This window comes from Oryzias latipes, chromosome 11 (assembly GCF_053564925.1).
Source record: "Oryzias latipes strain Hd-rR chromosome 11, Olatipes_Hd-rR_3.1".
NCBI lineage: Eukaryota > Metazoa > Chordata > Actinopteri > Beloniformes > Adrianichthyidae > Oryzias > Oryzias latipes.
In genome coordinates this window covers 3,438,665-3,460,938 of record NC_136247.1, presented here as the reverse complement: position 1 = coordinate 3,460,938, position 22,274 = coordinate 3,438,665, and the positions used below count along the sequence as shown (strand labels likewise).

Sequence of the window (22,274 nt, the reverse complement as noted above, 5' to 3'; positions counted from 1 at the left end):
GTGGTCCCCACATCGAACGTTTTAAACGTTTCATTGACAGATTTTTTACCAAGCCCGCTTTCAAGTGGAAGGGGTATGTCCTTCCAACAAGCTCACTCCTGACTGGTGAAAGTGGTTGCCATAGAAACGATGACACAGACCAACTTGGACCAATCACTGCCTACTGACTTCATCTGGTTCCAACACGGCGGCATCCGTGTGGTGAAAAAATGGTGACTGAATTGACTTCATTTGGTTGAAGCCAGAAGTAAAGCATTTTCTGTTGATGATGTCACAGTCGCTCAGTCCAGTTCTCATATACACTCAATGGTTCTTGTAAAACACAATCAAGACACATCTTGAAAATAGTAGTAAAGAAAAGTGTTTAAAAAAGACTGCAAGATATTTGTGTTAAGAAAACCTCAAACATATTTCATAATCTGTGTTTTGGTTGGATTTGATGCAGTCGTTAGATTTGTTTAGAATGACCTGGAGGCGGTTCCTCTGACACACACATTAGGCATCGCTGTGAGTGGGGTCTTTTACTTGTTCTGGCTCAGAACCATAGAGCAGCAGGCTCAGGTGTTTTGGGACGGACTGACCATATGTGGACTCTGTCGTGGTGAAGACAGAGGTTCGTTCCTGCTCAAACCTTCCCCTCACATCAGACTTTAGGAGGTTTTGCTCAAACGGTGTATTTACATTGAGCTGGGAGGGGGTGCAGCATATTTGAGCACCTCATTCCTGTCGCGTCCTGCTCGGTGAAAGCTTTCACAAAGGTCTCTCATTAACTCATCAATCTCACTAAGGGAGACTGTTTGCTAACGGGGTCGCATGGCTTTCAAAACCTGCACCACCTGTTGTTTTACTTCTGGAAAACCTCTCTGCTGCAGACGGGAGACATGCTCATGAGATCCCTGCAGTTCCTGTCGCTGTCAAAGCCTTTTGCTTCCTTACAGCTGGATTCTTATCAGCTGGAGCCCCAAATCCAGACCTCGAGGGCTGGTGTCCCACATGTTTTCCAACCAACCTGCCATTGAAGCTCCTCATTGGCTAAACACACCTGATCCGGGTAATCAGCAGCAGATAGGGCTAGATTTCTGGAAAACCAGCAGGACACCGGACCTCAAGGCCTGGATTTGGGGGGTCCCTGAGCTGGAGTCCCTGCTTGATGACTTGGCACTTATTTGCTCTCGTACTGGAGTCTCTTATTTGATTATTTTGCTTTGCAGCCCTTTAGTCTGCGAAATGGCCCTTAATATTCCAAATTTGCCAGAGTCTCACAGCACATGCCTGCGTCCCCTCCCACGCAAGATTTGCCATCAGACGGATTTATTTTCTTATCTTGAATCAGCACAGCATGCTCTGAACGGGGCTGAGTCCTCCAACCACAGAAAGCTTCCAAAAAACTCCCATTGCTTAATTCTGGCAATGTTAAAATGAAGATGACAGAAAGCTAAAAGACTGACAGTTGCTATTTTTACTCAGCTGCAGCGGCGGGCGGCTGTGCCTCTGTGAGCCTTCGCAGAAGCTCCTGAGGTGCAGCCTGTCACCTCCGCTCGCATGCAAGTCTGTTTTAAGGATTAAAGGGTGCAGCTAAGATAGGATTCATCTCCTGGGAGTGAGGGGAGGACAACAACACACAGCTTTGCATGTACAATCCAGAAGCAGGACTTGTTGATTTCAAACTGTTAATGCTGGAGGGGGAGATGATCCAAACAGCAGATGAAATATTTATTGGCATCAGCGTTGAAAAGCTTAATTTCAGGTTCAATCATGTCATTAAAAAACAAAACATTTAAAGGTGAGAACAATATGTGAAAAAAACTACCAGTAGCTTAGATCCGTCAAGCCTCAGCTGTGGGAAATAATCATTTGAGTTTCGTCTGCATGCCTCATGTTTTAGTGCCCCGCAGCAAGTTTTCTAACTGCCTTATATTTGTAACATGTTAAACCAACAGTGAAGCACAGCCCTGGTGTGTGGATGAAAGTCTCTGTGACGTGTTTGCTGAAATTACAACACTGTTGCTGCAAACCCCGTAATTTCACACGTTTTCTGGGAGCGTCATGCCTAACACTAGAGCTGTTGCCAGCCGCAGCAAAATAACATGTCTTCTTTGAAGAGCAGCAACTCTTTGACCTTTGGCGCAGTAAACGTCATTTTAAGGGATTCTGATTCAGAGAAAAGCTGCTTTGTGCAGTAATGCAACACCGTGGCGTCACAATCAGCTGGTTTACGTTTCTCGCTGCTTTCTCCGCTTCAGAATCCATTGAAATTTTTGGAATAACGTTTTTTTTTTTTTTTAACTTGTCCTGTCCAACAGCTGGGCAGACAGATGAGAGCTGAGGGCCTCTTGTGTTGGACATATTTTACTTTAACAAGAGGGGTTATTAATCTTTAGACAAACCAAAGGTATGTCTGAATAAACCCCTTTTGTAATTGAGGCCAAACTTTATTCATTTCAACCATGTTTGAAAATCTTTGGTGTTGGACGGAAAAGGAAAGAGGGGAAGAAGAGAGAGGGATGTTAGAGAGGGGGGGGGGGTGATAGTGAGAGGGGGGGGGGGGTAAGACCATGAAGCAGCATAGAGCAGACAGGTTTACTGGTTGTTTATCGTTACGGTACAGTTCAAATGTAGTACAAAAAGGGCGGGGCCTGTTCGCACACACTCAAATTTTATCAACACACCTGCTAGCTGCAAAAAATGTTCACATGTCAACATGTACACAAAACAAATAGGTTTCACGAACGCATACCTATGCCTTTAAACCAACTAGTGTGAAATATTTCAGTCATTCAATCATGCAAACTATTAGTGCAAAGGTGAGCTAACACCTGTGCTCAGGTGAGTGTTTATGTTCTTCTAAAATGGATGGTGGAATGTGAAAAGAAGGAGGAGGAGCGCCCAGCCACCCCCACACCCAGACCCCCGCCGCAGCAGCAGCAGCAGCCGGAATTCCCCCCACGCCACATGGGAACAGGCAGGGAACAACCGCCCCCCGGGCGACCAAGACTGCCACCCAGGCCAAGGCCAGCAGGACCGCCGCGAGGCCCCCAGAGCCAGAGAGCAGGGAGGCGCGGAGGGAAAGAGAGCGCCGCCCCAGCCCAACCAGGAAAGCAGCCCCCCCGCCGCGCCGGAAGAGCCCAACGCAGGGCCCCACCGGAGGCCCACAGCCCCAGACGAGCACCCCACCACCACCCAGGAGTTCCGGGCATCCCCCCGCCCCAACCCCAGGTACGAGCCAGGACCCCCCAAGGGAGACCCGCTCCGTACTCCAGGCAGCCACCCACCCGGCCCACGGTTGGTCCAGGGAGGAGCAAGGCAGGGGCCCGCCGCCCCCGCCCACGAGGGGGAAACCCCGGGGAAAAAAGGGTGGCCCACAAGGGGTGTTATAAATATGGCCCGACCAGGCTCGGCCACTGTTGGAAGTTTGGCGGGGCCCAACGCTCAGGGGCAAGGACCAGGACCCACCCCCCAGGGACACAAACACCCCCGGCTCAGGTGTAATATGAACCCCCCCACCGTGCGGAGAGAGCACCGCCGGGCCCAGGGAGCCGGCACCCAGGGGACACGGCCGCCGTCGCCAAGGGGCCCGCACCCCCCACCAGGGAAGGGGTAGGGGACAGATGGACCCAGGTCCCACCTTCCTTGCAAAATGTGTGTGCGTGTATGTGTGTTTGAGAGGGTGTGTGTGTGCATGTGTGTGTGTTTATGTTGGAATGTATATATTGAAAGGGGAGGGGTGTGTGTACTAAGGGGGGTGCAGTTAAAATTGGTGAGTAGGGCACTAAGGGGACATCTCCTGATTACTCACAGTGATGTCCCCTCACCCTCCCCACCAAGGGGCCCTAAATGTCTACGGTAAGGTTAAAATTGGCGGGTAGGGTGCTAGGAGGACATCCGCTGCTTGCTTGCAGTGATGTCCAAGCACCCCCCCTACCAAGGACCCTACATGTCTGTGGTGCAAATAAAACCGAAAGAGGGGGGGGCCACTCCATACGGCAACCATAGGAGGGGGCCACTGGCAAGTAACCCCCCCCAAGGCGCATCGCAGGCTAGACCCCCCACCCCCTCACCCTAATATGAGGTTATATGAGGAAGGGGGTAAGTTGGGGACAGCTGGTAGACTGTCAACCGGTGGTCAAACAGCTGTCCCCCAGCGCCCCCCCCCCCCCCCCCCCAGCAAAGGGGCCAGGGCCGCCCAGCCCAGGGGCCCACCCCCGGAGGCACCGACACCCCAGGCCCGGCACCACCCACCCTACACAGAGAGAGAGGAGCCAGAAAGCGTCGCCCCCCCCCCGGAGCAAGCCCAGGCCCCCACCCCCAGACGCCGGCCCTAGAGGAGCTCTGGTCAGGCCTTGACGGGACCGAGGAGGCCAACCGGCCGAGGCAACAACTGATTGCCTCAGTGGAGACCCCGACCCGTTAGCCCCCCCGACCCGTACCAATAATGGGCCCCCCCTCCCCCCCAGAACGCCCCCCACAGGACAGGGCCGACAAGCCCTGTCCTGTGGGGACCCCACCCCAGACCCCGCAGCCGAAGCGGATGACACCCAGAGCGACCGGGGGCCCCGAGAGGGTTGTCCCGTCCCGTCCCAGAGCCAGGGAAGGGCCGATTTTGGAATAACTTTAACTGCGTAACTGGTTAAAGGCAGATCAGAGGACGTCAACATTGGAGCTAAAGCTGTATTGGTCAGGGGAAAAGTCTTCATATTCACAACTGTCCTTACGGGTGGATGCGTGCAGGTGAACGGGGCACAGAGGTGTCCCACAGGAAATATAAAGGTTGTAGAGCGTACATTTTCATGCACATTATTTTGGGCATGCTGTGGGTGACAGGTCAAAGTGAACACTTATACAACACGCAAGGGTAAGGGAGGATGAATTAGACAGAGGCACAGGCTTTAACCCCTCCAAATCCTGTGGACTGCAGCAAGGAGCCCATTAGTGCTGTTCACGTGACAAGAGCGCACTCCTTGTGTGCAGCCTGACTTTTAGAAATGAGGACATTAGACAATCAGAGTGTAGATTGTGTGATCGTCCTATGGAGACTTGGTCTCACGTGCGCAGCCTGTGTGTGCATCATTACTAGAACCTCACTAACAACTATAGAGTGTTGCGTATGGCAATGAACCATGACATCACTTGTACATTACAGGTGTGCACAACTTCCATTACAGATACTTCATACACTTACCACACGCATCACAATGGTTCCATTTTCATGACCTCCAAGACACACCTCCCCTTAAGATGCAGCCGCTCCTCTCTATGATCCTCTATTGGCCTGGACAACCCAAAAACCTGCAGGGGTCATGTGACCGAGGCTTTAACTGTCTCTGTCTGAATGTTTGTCTGTACTCAGTCTGTTTTGACATTTGTTCACAGCCTGGTGCGTTGTGTAGATCAAAGATTCAAAGATCAAGGATTCTTCACTTTCATATTTCTGCTTTGACTCTGACTGCTGACCAATCTTCAAGCGCCAGAACATTTGTGTCAGAAGTGTTTGTTTCTGCACGTGTGTGCGCTCCACCCTCACCCTGTCATCGACGGGGTTGTAACACGACTGACACGCTGTGAGCCAGCAAACATGTGAGTTCCTACACAAACAGCAGGCTTAGATCATTCCAGAGGTGATGCAATCAGGATGTTTTGCTCACAGTCTGCCCCCCCATGATTACAATTCAACCCACCGCTCTTCTTGCTGCTTTGCTGCCGCAGCGTCCCACCCTGAGGAAATCAAACACGGAAGAGGTTCATGGGTAGTGACAGAAATCATGGGCAGTGATTTATGTTCTGTCTGTGCCCTACCCCCCCCCTCCTGGTTGCAGTGCCCTTCCTCTCCCTCTTTGGTCTTCTTTGGTCCCCCGTCTTCTCAAGTGTCCTTTGTTGCAAGTTCTGCTTTTTTTTATGGTTTCTCTTCCACATGCAGACATTAGAGGAATCTCTCTGTGATTTTTTTTTTTTTTAACCAGCAGTCGATGTTTTGATTTGATTTGATTTGAAATGGTTTATTTCAAGCAATTAAATAAGAATAATACACAAAAACAATACAATCATCAGTTCTACATTCATTCAATGACGTATCAAACTTAGGATAATGTGACATATTAATAAATATTGCTTGAAATGGAGTGAAAGGAAGCAAATTTATATAATCCACCCCTGTTCTACCGTAACCATTTTGTTACATGATTTATCATTATGTGGTTCATAACTTTATCAGACAGAATTAAGAATCCTAAAGTATCAATAAAGCACATGACGTAGTTCCTCAACAATGTTCTACCATTCCTGCTGTGCGTCTTTTTGGGTCAGACCTGTCAGTGTGAGGAAGCTCCTCTTCAGTTCATCACAGCAGACCCTGAATGCAAAGCAGGCAAGCAGCAATGAACTGAAGAATGAGTGTGTGTGTGTTAGGATTTCTATCTGGTTACCCACTGACTGTATATGAGAACTGGACTGAGTGAGTGTGACGTCACCCAATGAAAATACCTTACTGGCATCCCAACGAAGCAACGTCAATCCAAGCAAGGCCACAGCTATGTTGAAGCCAGACGACAAAAGCAAGCAGTGAAGGTTTCTAACCACTAGCGCCAATCAGGAGCTTGTTGGAGGTCCACACCCCTACCACGTAAAAACACATTTGGGAGTATCTGTCAATCAAACTCCTTGAAAGCTCAATGTGAAGTCACCTACTTTAATTGATGCAACTGATTGGTCAGTTTACAACATAACCCTTGTGCTATCTTAGAATGACCCCGCCCTTACATTAACGTGTTCTCCCTACCATGACAAAGGTGGATAAAGGTGGAAAGACTTCATGTAATCCATGGACACCAGTGAACATCACAAATCATTGAAGAAAAAAGGTTCAGAGCACTGTCTAGTGGGTCTAGATGACCCAACTCCCAATGGTAAAGTGCCTAGGATAGCACAAGGGTTAAATAACTTTTGACATAGAAAAATTAAATATAGAAAATGAACAATTACTAGACCACATAAAAAAAGGTATCAGATCAAAAATGTTTATTGTGACCAATAGAGAGACATAGTAACAGCTGTTTATTTATTTTTAAAGGTCTATGGGAATTTGCTGGGGGGGGGGGGGGCTGGGGGACAGCTGTTTGACCACCTGGGGACAGTCTACCAGCTGTCCCCAACTTACCCCCTTCCTCATATAACCTCATATTAGGGTGGGGGGGTGGGGGGTCTAGCCTGCGATGCGCCTTGGGGGGGGGCTACTTGGCAGTGGCGCCCCTCCTATGGTTGCTGTATGGAGTGGGTCCCCCCTCTTTCGGTTTTATTTGCACCTTAGACATGTAGGGTCCTTGGTAGGGGGGGTGCTTGGACATCACTGCAAGCAAGCAGCAGATGTCCTCCTGGCACCCTACCCGCCAATTTTAACCGCACCTTAGACATTTAGGGCCCCTTGGTGGGGAGGGTGAGGGGACATCACTGTGAGTAATCAGGAGATGTCCCCTTAGTGCCCTACCCGCCAATTTTAACTGCACCCCCCTTAGTACACACACCCCTCCCCCTTCAATATATACATTCCAACATAAACACACACACATGCACACACACACCCTTTCAAACACACATACACGCACACACCTTTTGCAAGGAAGGTGGGACCTGGGTCCATCTGTCCCCTACCCCTTCCCTGGTGGGGGGTGCGGGCCCCTTGGCGATGGCGGCCGTGTCCCTTGGGTGCTGGCTCCCTGGGCCCGGCGGTGTTCTCTCCACACGGTGGGGGGGTTCATATTACACCTGAGCCGGGGGTGTTCGTGTCCCTGGGGGGTGGGTTCCTGGTCCTTGCCCCTGAGCGCTGGGCCCCGCCAAACTTCCAACATGGCCGAGCCTGGTCGGGCCATATTTATAACACCCCTTGTGGGCCCTCTTTTTCCCCCTTGGGTTCCCCCCTCGTGGGCGGGGGCGGCGGGCCCCTGCCTTGCTCCTCCCTGGACCAACCGTGGGCCGGGCGGATGGCTGCCTGGAGTGCGGAGCGGGTCTCCCTTGGGGGGTCCTGGCTCGTACCTGGGGTAGGGGCGGGGGGATGCCCGGAACTCCTGGGTGGTGGTGGGGTGCTCGTCTGGGGCTGTGGGCGTCCTTCTCCGGTGGGGCCCTGCGTTGGGCGCTCCCGGCGCGGCGGGGGGGCTGCTCTCCTGGTTGGGCTGGGGTGGCGCTCTCTTTCCCTCCGTGCCTCCCTGCTCTCTGGCTCTGGGGGCCTTGCGGCGGTCCTGCTGGCCCTGGCCTGGGTGGCGGGCTTGGTCGCCCGGGCGGCGGTTGTTCCCTGCCGGTTCCCGTGTGGCGTTGGGGGGATTTCGGCTGCCGCTGCTGCTGCGGTGGGGGTCTTGGGGTGGGGATGGCTGGGCACTCTCCCTCCTTCTTGTCACGTTCCACCATCCATTTTAGAAGAACATGAACACTCACCTGAGCACAGGTGTTAGCTCACCTTTGCACTAACAGTTTGCATGATTGAATGACTGAAATATTTCACACTAGTTGGTTTTAAGGCATAAGTATGCGTGTGAACACTATCTGTTTTGTGTACATGTCGACAGGTGGACATTTTTGCAGCTAGCAGGTGTGTTTATAACATTTGAGTGTGTGTGTGGATAGGCCCCGCCCTTTTTGTACTACATTTGAACCTTACCATAATGATTAACAACCAGTAAACTTGTTGCTTTATGCTGCTTCATGGTCTTACCCCCCTTCCCCTCCTATTATCACCCTCCTACCCCCCCCTCTCTAACGTCCCTCTCTCTTCTTCCCCTCTTTCCTTTTCCGTCCGGTCCAACACCAAAGATTTTCAAACATGATTGAAATTAATAAAGTTTGGCCTCAATTACAAAAGGGGTTTATTCAGACATACCTTTGGTTTGTCTGAAGATTAATAACCCCTCTTGTTAAAGTAAAATATGTCCAACACAAGAGGCCCTCAGCTCTCATCTGTCTGCCTAGCTGTTGGACAGGACAAGTTAAAAAAAAAAGAAAAGAAAAAAAAAGTCTATGGGAATTTGGCTTCTTGGTATGGAGTCCCAACATGTTCATAAAGAAATAAATAAATGTGAACTTGTGCAATCACACAATTAACCAATAAATCTGTCATAAATATATAAAAAGATCATTCAATTTTGAAAAACCTGCACACTGATTTTAAATTAGCCATTATATTATTAAAGATATTTCATTTTGCTTTAAAAACCTGTTCATTATTTTAAAACAGCATTTTAAAATATTTTTAATCATGTTGAATATTATTATAATTCAATGATTTTTTTTCAGGAACCAAAGTAGTTTTCTTTTTTATTTCACATTGCTGTTTTTCAGAATAACTTATTTATTTCATGAAAAGCTTTTTCAGGAGACTGAGTCTGTCTGTCAATCAAACCAAACAAGGCGGAGACACTTTTGTGATTGGCTACTCTATTACCCAGCATCCTAACTACGGCAGCATCCTAACTGCATCCTAACTACTTCCATCGAAGATACTTCAGCCAACGTGACGGTGCAATGCACACCCCTCAACACTAGGGGGAGCATGCACCTCAACACATCCACAGTGTTGCCAGAAACTGGGCAGTTTTGGTTCTAAATTTGCGGGTAAAAATGGCTCTAGGTGGGTAGGGATAATTTGCTGGTTTTAGGGTCAGTTTGGCGGTTTTTATTTTGTCATGAACATATACAGTACAGACCAAAGGTTTGGACACACCTTCTCATTTGAACTCACAACTCATTTGAACTTACATGTCTGTCACTTACAATGCATGACAGACATGTAAAATGTTGAGAGATCAGGTTTATTATTTTGAAGAGTTCTACATGGTAATCATGTCTCCATGTTTGAGTTCCTGAGATCATTCAGAGATTCTCCCAGAGTCTCAGATTCAGCTCCAGCAGTGAAAGCTGCTCTTGATGACGGCTGCTTCAGCGCTGTTTCAATCCCTCTCTGACTGATTTTGAGAGCTTGCTGTCCCACGTTGACCCCAGAGGGGATCCAGAACCCCCCCCCCCCCCCCCCCCATGGTCAGCGGTCATAGAAGGATCAGGCGGTTTTTTGTTGGGTCTGACGCTTTTCAGGTGACTTTTGGGCTGAAAAAGTGGGACACTATCTGGTAGGCCTGCACAGAGAACGAGAGTCTGGAGTACAGTAAACCCTTGTTTTTCGCAGGGGTTACGTTCCAAAAAGAACCCATCAATTTTAACCATCAATGTGAACAGAAGGCTTCAAATTACGGAGATTAGCCCCGCCCACCGCAACAAATAGTGACTCAGGTGTATTTCACTGCTCTTCAGACTGAGCCGCTGCATCCTGACTCCGCTCTGCAGTGTTTTCTTCTTCTGAAGCCCGCGGTGCAGCTGTGTTTGTTTGGGAGAAGAACATGGTGATAGGCAGTTGTTGTCGCTCTGTTTTCTATGGGTTTTAGAGAAACTCGAAATTGCTAGAGAATTTGCACGTATGTAATGTTAATTTGGCAAGCTGTTTTACGTACGTGTACATATTATACTGCAACGTTATTGACACACAGGTAGAGAAGAAGCAGAGTGACTTTTTAGCCAATCAGAATGCAGAACACAATGGACGATGCAAATCCGTGAAGTAGCAAAACCGTGAAAAGTAAACTGTGTTATAGCGAGGGATCACTGTATTTCAACGGGGACTTCAAGACGTGGACGACCGGCGCTTAAAGAAAGCTTCTCTGTGGGCCACATGAACCCTAGAACTAGAAAAATGGAGTCGTGTATGTTTGCATCTTCTGCACAAACAGATTCTTTGTCTCTATTTGATCCATTTATGTAAGCAAAGCTGTGCAGATGTCACAGAAATATGCCTCTGACTGGCACACCACAGAGCAGGTATCTAAAAATACAAGTCGATTTCCAGGAATCATGTGCGTTTAGATCCCACCCACTTTCACTGATTGACAGACAGACTCATTCTGCTGGAGGAGCTCAGTAATTCTGAAAAACAGCAATTTGAAATAAAAACAAAGCTACTTTGGAAAATATTGATTTTGAAATCCGAGATTCTGAAAGAAACTATAGAATTATAATAATATTCAATATTATTAAAAATGAATATTTTAAAATGCTTTTTTTAAAATAATGAACAGGTTTTTAAAGCAAAATGAAATATATTGAATAATTTAATGGCTAATTTAAAATCTGTCTGCAGGTTTTTCACAATGATCTTTTTATATATTTATGAGAGATTTATTGGTTGATTGTGTGATTGGACAAGGTCATATTTATTTATTTAATTATGAACAGTTTGGGACTCCATATCTTGGAAACCAGCAGGTACTTCCTGATTGTAACGCCAGGGGGGAGGGTAAATAAGTCCAGTTCTCACATACAGTCAATAGTTAAACCCGAACTTCCTTCACTCTGATGGTTTCAGTTTCATCTGCAAAGCTGGAAACAAACATGCAGATTTTTTTCCATCAAATCAACCAAAATCCAATGTGTCACATCGAAAATGTGTCTTTATTTAAACCTCTAGTTTTTTTTTTGTCAGAGCAGAGTGATGTGTTTGTACACTGACCAAAAATATAAACGCAACACTTTTGTTATTGCTCCCATTTTTTATGGTATGAACTCAAAGATGTCAAACATTTTCCACATACACAAAATAACCAGTTCTCTGAAATATTGTTCACAAATCTGTCTAAATCTGTGGTAATGAGCACTTCTCCTTTGCCAAGACAATCCATCCCACCTCACAGGTGTGCGATATCAAGATGCTGATTAGACAGCATGATTATTGCACAGGTGTGCCTTAGACTGGCCACAAGAAAAGGCGGAAGGTGAGGAAGCATTTTCCCATCCAGGTGAGGAGCATTAGACATGAAAAAACAAGAGTCAGCTCTTTTGGGTGATGGCACAGAGGAGTTTAATCAAGAAGTGGAACCAGCATTTTCAGAGGATACATATGAAGCATGGAATGACTCACTTTCCCACAAGTCTTCTTATATTGTTTGTTTTCTGGCTTAGTCTCTCCTCCTGACATTGAAACCATGGCAGACACCGTTCATCTTCACTTTCACTTCTCTCCTCAAATCAAAGCAAATCAAAGGCAGAGCTGAGAAGAAGAGAAGATGCAGCTCGTGTGGTCAGAAATGGCGTTTTCCAGTTAGATGGCGTGTTAGTCTCTGAGGTTAGCTCAGGTCTTGGGATCCAGAGTCCTCCTATGGCTCCTTTCTGTCACCATGACTCAGTGTGAAATAAAGCCATGGAGGTCAGTGTGGGACTTTTGAGATGGCAGCTTTATATGTAATGCAGTTCTAACAGGTGAACTAAAACACATATTTTCCTATTTTATTCTTTAAAACCCTTTATTTTTTTCATATTTTAGGAACTATTATTATTTCTACATTCATTATTTTCTGGTTGAAAATTCAAACCACATAATTGATTTTTAATCACATCATCATGAAGCATCTGAGTTTGTCTGATCAATTAAAGAGAGCTGGTTACCAACGGAGACCAGATGTCTGTCTGCTGGAAGCTACAAAAACAAAAAACTGGGTGTTAAAGATGACAACGGAGAAGAGAATTTCCTTCTTTAAATCTGTCAAATGAAAGGTTTTACAGAAAATAAACCAGGAATTGTGTGATTTAGTTCTCCTTTGAGAAGAATGTTTGTGAATCACTTCATAAAAAAGGCAATGTGTTTTTAGATCAGGATTTAAAAAGTGTGAATACCAAAGTTTGTGCTGATCTTCAAAAGCTGGTTTAGAGACTCATTTAGCACTCTCTAGAGGAAATGTGGGGATGATGATGAGGATGATGAGGATGAGGATGATGATGATGCACTTGTGTTCAAACTGGTGCTTTGATGGTAATTCCATTGTGCTGAGTGTGTTTTAATTATGGGATTATGGCCGACGAAGAGTGCATTATGTAAGGGTTAATTGGCGACGAAGTATGCATTATCACTTTTTAACGCACGCCGTGGAGGCCTGAACTCGCGTCGGACGGTTGCATTCATTTCGGATCATGCCCACATTGAAGGCTATTATCCCGCTTATACCATGGTTACAAAAGAAATCCATATTCAATCAGTTTTTAGTACTTTTTTTCTTGTCATTTGTTCGGTTTAGATGGCTTTCTCAGCGGACTGTTTGTCACGTGTTGTGACGCGTTGTCAAGGTTACGGCTGAGCCGGCACTGACCTCGACTTCAGTGAAGTTCTGGTTGTCACGATGGTGTTAAATAAAGCATCAGTTCAGAAAAGTCACCTCTTACCGCTTGTTTTTGTCCAGATGATGAAGTTAAAGTTTGTTTAAAGAAGGTGATAGAGAACGCAGCAAATCTGCTTCTGGTCCAAAGTTTCTCAGAAAAGACTTTCAAAGTGTTTGACTTTTCATTCCTGTGGGGCTGAATGCTCCAGGAGGAGCTGTGAGTTTCCAGAATCACCATGAGGTTTTTCATAAATATTGTCTGCTGCCGTAGCACTAAAGGTCTTAGAGCTGAATCAAAGGCATGCAAGCCCCCGACTGCCTACCACCCACCCCAAGACCAACCAGATGGTGTCTCTTTAGGCCCTCCAATGAATATTGATATGATGGGTCTTAGTACAACAGGGGGGGTCAGAGACTCGTCTTCTGCGTCACGCTTCAAACTCAATCAGAGCAAAGGATGCTTTCAGATGAGGCGTGGAACCCAAAGTGATGTGAGAGCGGCAGACAGAAAGAAAACAGGCGTCAGGTGTGAAGAGATGGAGAGGTTAAGCTGCTGGATAATCCTCTGGCATGTCTCCCAGGTCTAAAGCTGCCCTCCTCAGTGCCTAAGCTTAGACCAGCCTCTGTCCACCCTGCAGGCTCCTGCAGCGCCTCAGCCTGCTCTGCAGGCTCTGGGTACCGGTAACAGAACCTCTCAGCTGTGGGTTTTTTGGTAAAGCTAAATAGATACATTTTTATTACAATAAAGCTTTGAGTGGATTGAGTTTTTTATTAAAATCTCAAGATTTACAATCATGAAACTTTTTCTATCATCCTAATTTAAACATATTTATTGAATACGCTGCAACTAAACATACAAAAATAAAAGAAATGGGTATGTGCAGGGAAGAGTCCATGCTGCTCTGTGAGCTAAATGGAGCTTCTCTTTTCATAGATTTAGGTTTAGATGCTTTAAATCTTAACAGAGTAAATAATATTTTACAAATTCAGTCCTAGGTCTTTTTACTGAACGTTTTGTTTCTTTTAAACACATTTTTAGTTTCCTTAGCAGCAACCTTGAGTGAAGCAAATATTAGAAAAAACATAATTTACATTTGTAGTAAACCTCTTGTGTATCTGGAATATGTTTTGAAAACAGACTTAAGATGATGCTTGATTCCTAAACCTTCATGGTGTTTGACTGTAAAAATGAATGTGTGTGGTCTGTAAAAAGTGAACAAAATAAGGTACCAGTGTGTTCTCACATTAAAGAGCCAATATCATGCTATTCATAACCCTTGTGCTATCCTAGGCACTTTACCATTGGGAGTTGGGTCATCTAGACCCACTAGACAGTGCTATGAACCTTTTTTCTTCAATGATTTGTGATCTTCACTGGTGTCCATGGATTACATGAAATCTTTCCACCTTTATCCACCTTTGTCATGGTAGGGAGAACACGTCAATGGAAGGGGGGGGGGGGGGGGGTCATCTCAGATAGCACAAGGGTTAAGCTTTTCAGAGTAAACTATTTTCATACATAAAATAATAACTTAACTTTGGCACACTAAAGGAACGGATGAAAATTACAGCTGTGGTGTGGTTTATTGTGAGGAAATAACCATAAAATACACTAAAAAAGTGAATTTTGCATGATATAGGCCCTTCAACCCTGGAGAACCCAAAATACAAAATTGGCTAAGCTTTTAAAGTAAATTTGACATTTTTTTAAATGTTTACTTGTTTGTTCATTTTCTGGTAGCAGCAATCAACAGTGGCCAAAAATGTAAAAGTAAACACATTTAAAAAACAATTAAAAAAGAAAATATTTAAAAATAATAAATAAAAAACAGTGACCCAATTTGCCCCCTTGTGTTCTCTGGAGTAAAAATGTCTGATTGGTTGGACTATTGGAACTTCATAGACATGCTTCTAGAATCATGCAAACATGCTAGTATTACAGTCATCCTTTAACTCAGTGTTCTTCTACCTTCTTTAAACCAAAGCACACTTTATCCTTGACAAAAATCCTGCAACACACCAGCATCCAAAGGTTGAGAAAGCTGGAGAAACTCATAGTCTGTATTGATGCACAGTCCCTCCACGATCTCACATGCATTTTTGTGATAATTGTGGCAGAAAAAGCTAGAAGTTGCAGCTGTTTTTTCTAAAAGATAAGTTCTTTTTCAGTAATAATTTCAAACTAAATTATTTGACATTTTACTATGATAGTTGTTTTTTCCTCCAGTTTATGAACATGCAATTTTATGTAACCTCACAAAAAAATATCTTTCTTAAAAGTGCTTTATTTTTTAATCTTGGTGCAGGTAACTGTAATTTTTTGAACAATATGATCACAAAATTTTTGATAAATTGTACACAAAAAGACTAACATTATATTTATGTTTTCTGTAGCTACACAAAAAGTGAACATGTTGAAGTTTTATGAGTTTTTCTTTTCTCTTAATCAAAGATGAAGTCTTTGATTAAGAGAAAAGATTAACAAAAATGTTTTATTTATTTATCCTGGAGATAGAAAATGTTTTTGGATCAGTTAATGAGGGTAATTTTCCACGGCACACCTGACCATCTCCGGCACACCGGTTGAAAAACACTGCATCAACTTAACTGTCACAAATTCTGATGGTTAACAGTCACAGAATGTGTGTGCAGTAAAAAAAACAACAGAAAAAAGAAATGAAGACGCCTTTTATAGGCCTAAATGTTTACAATTCCACGTACCAAAGATGTTCTACCTGCAAACTGACAAAGAGGAAACAAAACTGAACTTCAGTTCCACCGCAGTGTTTGTTATGCCTCCATTTTTACTGCGTTTACTGTGCATATCAACTTTTATTAGAGTATAATCATCAATCAAGACCACACACCTTTGCAGTCCCAACTCACGTTATCTTTAAAACGACGCTTTTCATTATAATTTAAGGCTTTGTTATCAAAATCCTGTAAACAACTGAATTTTTAACAATAGAAGAGGAAATGGACAAACCTTTGCTGCTAGCTATGTATTTACCAAAACAAACTTTAACCCAAAAGAGAACTAGAAAAAACCTCAAACTCACGAATACGCCCAATCCGAATATCAATGCAAAGCAGACAAAACTAATCAACAAAAAGAAATGTCCAAAACTCCATATTAACACTTACAAATCACTTCAACAGACATAAACAAACAGAAAACATCCAAATAGTCCCGGACGAGACCCCACTTTGTCACAAGTCAGCCCAAAGGTCAGACTTTTTAAAAAGTTCAGCTACACAACACCTGCTGTGAATTCTGGTTTCTCGTGAAGGTTTAGTGGGTTTCTTGTGTTTAGTAAAAACTGACTCAAACAAAATTTACTTGAGTAAATGTTTCTGATTATCTGAGAATCCCACCTGAATCCGCTTATAAATCCTAAATTCCACTTTGTGTAAATAAGTTTTTTATGGGACAAAGATCCACAGGTATGCACACAACCTGACTCCTGGTGAAAAGAACAAAAATGCTATAAGGTATCTATCTGCTTTCCTGTCCTCCAGTGCATCCCTCCATCTGCTGTCAGGCAGCTGCAGCCCCCCCAGAGTCAAGCTTTCTCCTGCAGATCGGGTCCTCCTTTACTAAGACATGATCCGGAAACGGAGAACTTTATGTTAGCTTTTTTTCTCCGCTCTGCTCATATTTCACACTCGCTGCAGTCTGTTAGGAAACATCATCAGGCTTCCTCCTCCCCAGACAGCGCCATTGCAGATGATGAGCCGAGGCGGTGCCGGATATTTATAGCTGGAACTGGACCTTCACCCGTCATGAGGCCGGGGGGGCAGGCAGGAAGAGAAAGATGTGGAGTAAACAGAAGAGGGTGGAGAATGTGGTGCCGTGTGGAGGAGAGGAGGAAGTGTCTGTTTGTGACATAACCTTTGCTGTCAAACGCAGGCCCTGTAGGCCTTTTCTGATGAGACGGTGCAGAGCGCCTACAGCCTCCATCAGGAGCAGGACAGACACAAGAACAGCCTGATCGGAGTTCAGTCTAAACATAAAAGTGCAAGACCTCCCCTGTGTTCCAACTTCAAAACAGAGACAACGTGAGCAGTGGGGGCTGAGTGTGTGGACACCCCCCCCCCCCCACACACACACACACACACATGTGTCTATGTGCATTGTGTGAAGTGGGGGGTGTCTGCTTCCAGAAAGCCAAACTTTGACAGCCGTTTTGCTTGCAGGAGCTGAGGTTTTGTTGTTGGACAATGAAGCAGCAGAACGGTGGTGGAAGGAGGTGGGCTAAGGAGGATCGGCCTGGGGGGGGGGTGAGAGCGGCGGACTCAGGGATAAGGCAGCTGGAACAGGCAGCTTTGGCTGAGGGCTGATCTCATTGTGAGCTCGTCTTCCTGGAGTCCCTGGAAGGGACTGAAGAAGCGTCAAGAGTGGAGGTGGCGGCGGGCTTTTCTCCGTTTTCTGCAGAGGTCACAGAGGATCCAGCCTTGTTGGAGCTGTTTTTTTTTTTTGTTTCTGCTGAGATGCAGCTGTAGAAATGGTTGTCTACCTGAGGAAGAGCATCCACTCTCTGCTGTCTGTCTTCAAGAAGAAGGGTGAGAAACAGTGTGGGCCTGAAATGCTGAATGAATCCTGCTTTTTACACAATCGGTAGGCTTCAATATTTTTTTCATTCTAGCTAAAGCTACAAAAAAAACCTAAAGAGCTTTTTTTGAAACTTAAACACAGACAGAGTGTTTGGGGGCATTAGTGTACGAGGCGACTCGGGGGTCCACTTTAATAGGATTTAGTGCTTTAGTGGCTTTTTAATGAACATCTTGACCATCCAGAATCCTGGAATCTTCTTCAGGGATTGGACTGAATCTCAAGATGTAAACTTTTGTTTACAACACCAACCATTTTTTAAATAAATATTTGCGTCTTTTTCTTTATTTTTTATAGCGCAACTGTTGTTGTTGAAAACGTTCACATCATTTTGTTGTTTGGCCAACAACCCTTTTAAAACGGACAAATTAATCTTTACAACATAAAAATCTTTTAAATGTGTGTATGAGGCTGACATACACAGTAAAGAAGACTTTCGTTTTCTCTATATGATGCCAGGAATGTCAAAGACTTGCTAAAGTTGATCATTTTTAACCCAATGACTGACTTTTTCTAAACGAGTTGACAGAAGTTTCTCATATTTTAGCCTGATTTGTGCCTTTTTAGATGAATGACTACCAAAGAAAATCTTCCATGTATAAACACAATGCAACATTTCAGCTTTGAACAGATGTAACATTTTTTCTGACATTTCTAGGCTCAAAAAACAGCTCTGGAAACTCTCTGTGAGTACAGATTGAATGCAAAGTTTAAAGAAACGCTTTGAAGCTTATTGATGCTGCTTCGATTCAGAGTGCTTTGAAAGATTCACTATGAAGCCTTTTTGCCATAAAAAAAGGTTTTGCACAGTTCTGCAAATGTGGCGCCATGCTTGCAGTTTTCTCCACAGAGGAGAGGACAGCTGCACTAACACACTAAGTCACTATGTTACCTGCAGATGCAGTGTTACCTGACCAGGTGAGACTGACTGAGAGTCAGTGTTGAAAATGACAAAAGAGGGAAAGCAGACACTTTTCTTTGACTTTAGCAAAGCTTTTAGCGCTTTGGCAGGGGATGTGCTCCAGTAACACTTTTTTGTGAGTTAAAAGTCAAAATGTGACAAACAAATTCAAGAGTCTCACTAAATAATTGGACGCACAACATGTGTTCGATTAATACGAAACAAACTACAGGAAGCATTGTTTTCCTTGTCTTTTGCCTCAGACTGTGGCTCTTTCTTGACCTCTGGTACAGATTATCCAGGTTAATTCCTGCACATGCAGGGACATTCGTGCAGCAAACCTGCCAGCAGATTTGATGCGTCAGAGTGTAGATAAACCCGGGCTCAAACTTGACTGGAGTGATTCAATTTAAAACCTTCACACGCCTGTTGGTCGCCTGTTCACTTGGCGTCTGCGGAGAGAAGACTCTTCCCGATAAAAAGGCACAAAGTGATGACAAATGCAGAAAGAGAGCTGCAGGTTCAGCACCTACTGTAGCTTCACTTATGATATCCTGTAACCCCTTGTGCTATCTTAGATGACCCCACCCTTACATTGACGTGTTCTCCCCACCATGACAAAGGTGGATAAAGGTGGAAAGATTTCATGTAATCCATGGACACCAGTGAAGATCACAAATCATTGAAGAAAAAAGGTTCAGAGCACTGTCTAGTGGGTCTAGATGACCCAACTCCCAATGTTAAAGTGCCTAGGATAGCACAAGGGTTAAAGAGTTAAACCTTTAATTTATGTTTTGGTGGGGGAAAAAAACATGGAAAAGAGAAATGCACCTAAAAGTTTCCCCTGAATACAGCTGTCGTGGATATAAAATCTAATGACTTAGTCACAACTGCCCTTACAGGTGAATGCGGGCTGTCTTTGAGTGAAGAATGGGTAAACCTGTAAGGAAAAAGCGGGTGGCTCACATGAAATTTTATGATCTTAGACCACTTGTTGAACTCATGGAGCCAAAATTTTTATGCACATTGTTATCTACGGGCGTGCAGTCCCAGCAAACAGTTAATATGTAAGGGTGAGTCAGGGTGAAGTAGGTGAGATGTGGGCGTGCCATACAGATTTTTCATTTTTTCAACCCCCCTCAAACCCTGCACTTTGCAAGCAGTCCATTAGTGCTGTTCATGTTATGATTGCACGCTCCTTTTGTGCAGCCTGACTGTTGGTAATTAGGAAATGAGTTTGTGTGGACATTCTACTGTGATACATATACTGACCGCGTTTGCACATGCTCAGTAGGGAGCCAGTATGAGCACCTCACCAGAGTGTGGAATAATGTCATAGGTGCATGTGACTTCCATCAATATATGTTTCTGGAGTGGCCTTTGCCTATTTACTGCTTTACACGGTGACGTGCGCGTGCAGGCGCCACAGCTATGCGTTGATTCCCGTCCACAGAACCCTGCTGTTCCCGTTTAGGACAGGCAGGCATCAACCACAAAAATCGAGCCGCAGAGAGCAGAAATGCTTTTAAGAAAAGGCTCAAGAACCATCCTTTTAACCTGGCTCTTAGCTCATTTTTTACTACTTTTATTTTTTTAGTTATACATTTATTTTATTTTTTTATTTGTTTGTTTGTTAATCCATTCATTTTGTCTTGTTTTATAAACTTAAACTAGTTTTTTAATGCGTTATTTTAATTTACCTTATTTCAATGTTTTTTTGTTTATTGCTATCATCAATATACATTTTCTTTTTCATTCTCATTTTTATTTCCGGTGCTTCCTCAGCTGGATCCTCTCCCTCTGGGTCGGCTGCTGTTCGGCCACTGCGGCTCTAGATGGGGACCTGCATCACCGCTTAGCTGTGGTGGAGCGGTCCCCGCCTGTGATGCTGCATTTGGCTGTCCATGCGGCTGTTCACGGAGGGGGAGGTTCCAATTACAAGCGTTTCCAGCATCATGTTTTTGTGCTCAGCCTATTTCTCATTTCCCCATCAGTTAGGGGGGTGGGTGTGTGAAAGGAGTGGGGGTTGTGTGTTGGTACAGGGAGGGGGGACCTATTTTTTAATTTTTGTGCTTGCTTATTTTTACTTTGATACTTGTTTTATATTATTTATTTAGTTTTAACGTAAAGCACTTTGCGTTGTACTTTTACATGAAAAGTGCTTTTGTAAATAAAGGTTGATTTGATTTGATTTGATTTGAACTCCCTTATCTCTTAACCGATTTTTGCAGAAAATAGCTTGAACTAATCTCTGAAAATTATTGATCTCACGGTGTATTTAAATATTAACTATCTCTAAAGATTAATCTGTAAATAGTGCAAGAACTGCACCTATAAGTGTTACAGGTAACACATTGCTGCAAATAACCAGCTTTAAAATATCCATGATTGTTTTCTTTTGTCTTTATACCAAAATCTATCTAACTGAGTTTGTAAAAGCTTGTCACCCAAACCCAGAAAAGAGGGAGATTGATGAAGTTTAATAACATGAATGGCTGATAAACTTGGTTATCAGTTAGTTAAGTAAGTTAAGTAACTAAAACATCTCAAATTGCTATACAAAGAAAAAGAAATCCCTCTACCACATCTAGAAATAAAATTAGGAAAGCAAAACCTTCTAAAAATCTACCATAATAACTATAGATAATAAGAAACTACATCTGTTTTTCTCTTTCTAAATTTTTGACCCAGAAAAGTACAATTGCTTTTTATGTTTACCTTCAAATATTTAACAAAAAAAAAGATAAAAAATGCAACTAGAGGCTTGTGAATCTTTATAGCTTATTGGACTAAAACAATACTAAAAGTAACAATAAGTCTTACAAGGATAACATTACACAAGATTACCATTGCAACAACACATCATCAGTAGGGTAAAACTAACCTGTCTCACGACGGTTAGTTTTACCGTCTTAAAATGACCTCCATTTTAAGATAAAAAAAAAACTATATACAAGTAGTGCAACTTAAAGCTAGAAGCCCATTGAGATGATTATTGCTGTAATATTGGGATATAAAAATAAATTGAATTGAAAATTCTCATAGTTTACTCTATGAACTTGGTCTGATTCTCTTAAACTAAAAATGTGCCCGTCTTGCCTTAATACGGGCAAAGTCATGATTTATGGTTCATTATTATAACTAATAAAGCAGATAGCTGATCTTGAGAAATGGTTGATCTTAAGAACATTTTGATAAGCTTAAGCTTTTTTATCCTGACAGTCTTTCCACGTTTTCATGCAGTGGATATGATCTATTGTCATGTGAGGTGATCAAAGAACCGGCATGCTTCCAGACATTAAATCCAGGGTTTGTTAAACTCATTTTTCTTTTTGGAAAAAAGTTTGCAACAAAACAAACAAGAGACTATTACCAACCATGTTTTTTCCCCTCTTCTCCACTGACTAAAGTTTTTTGAAGTACTGCTGAAGGCAGCTTCTTCCATCGTTGTCATGTGGATGGAACCTCAATTCCTCCTCTGCAAACCAGATTGTCAGTCATAAGGGGCAGTCAGGGGGTCAGAGGGCAGTTCTTCATCCACTGAAGCCGCTGGAATGGATGGAGATGTTTTTGTGTTTGTATAAGGCAC

General features: G+C 44.0%; 1 protein-coding gene across 4 annotated transcripts in view; it reads left to right on the top strand.

Annotated features, from left to right (window-relative positions):
• nhsl3 (NHS like 3) overlaps positions 1 to 22,274 on the top strand; it is a 53,712-nt gene that overhangs the window by 19,141 nt on the left and 12,297 nt on the right. Inside the window, exon 1 of one of the 4 annotated variants that reach the window (XM_078954539.1) lies at positions 17,501 to 17,735. The exons of the other annotated variants lie outside the window; for them this stretch is intronic. Within the exon in view, the coding sequence (XP_078810665.1) occupies positions 17,678 to 17,735 (58 nt within the window). The 5' untranslated portion in view covers positions 17,501 to 17,677. Of the gene's footprint in view, positions 1 to 17,500; positions 17,736 to 22,274 lie in introns of those variants that run through there. 4 annotated transcript variants of the gene reach the window in all.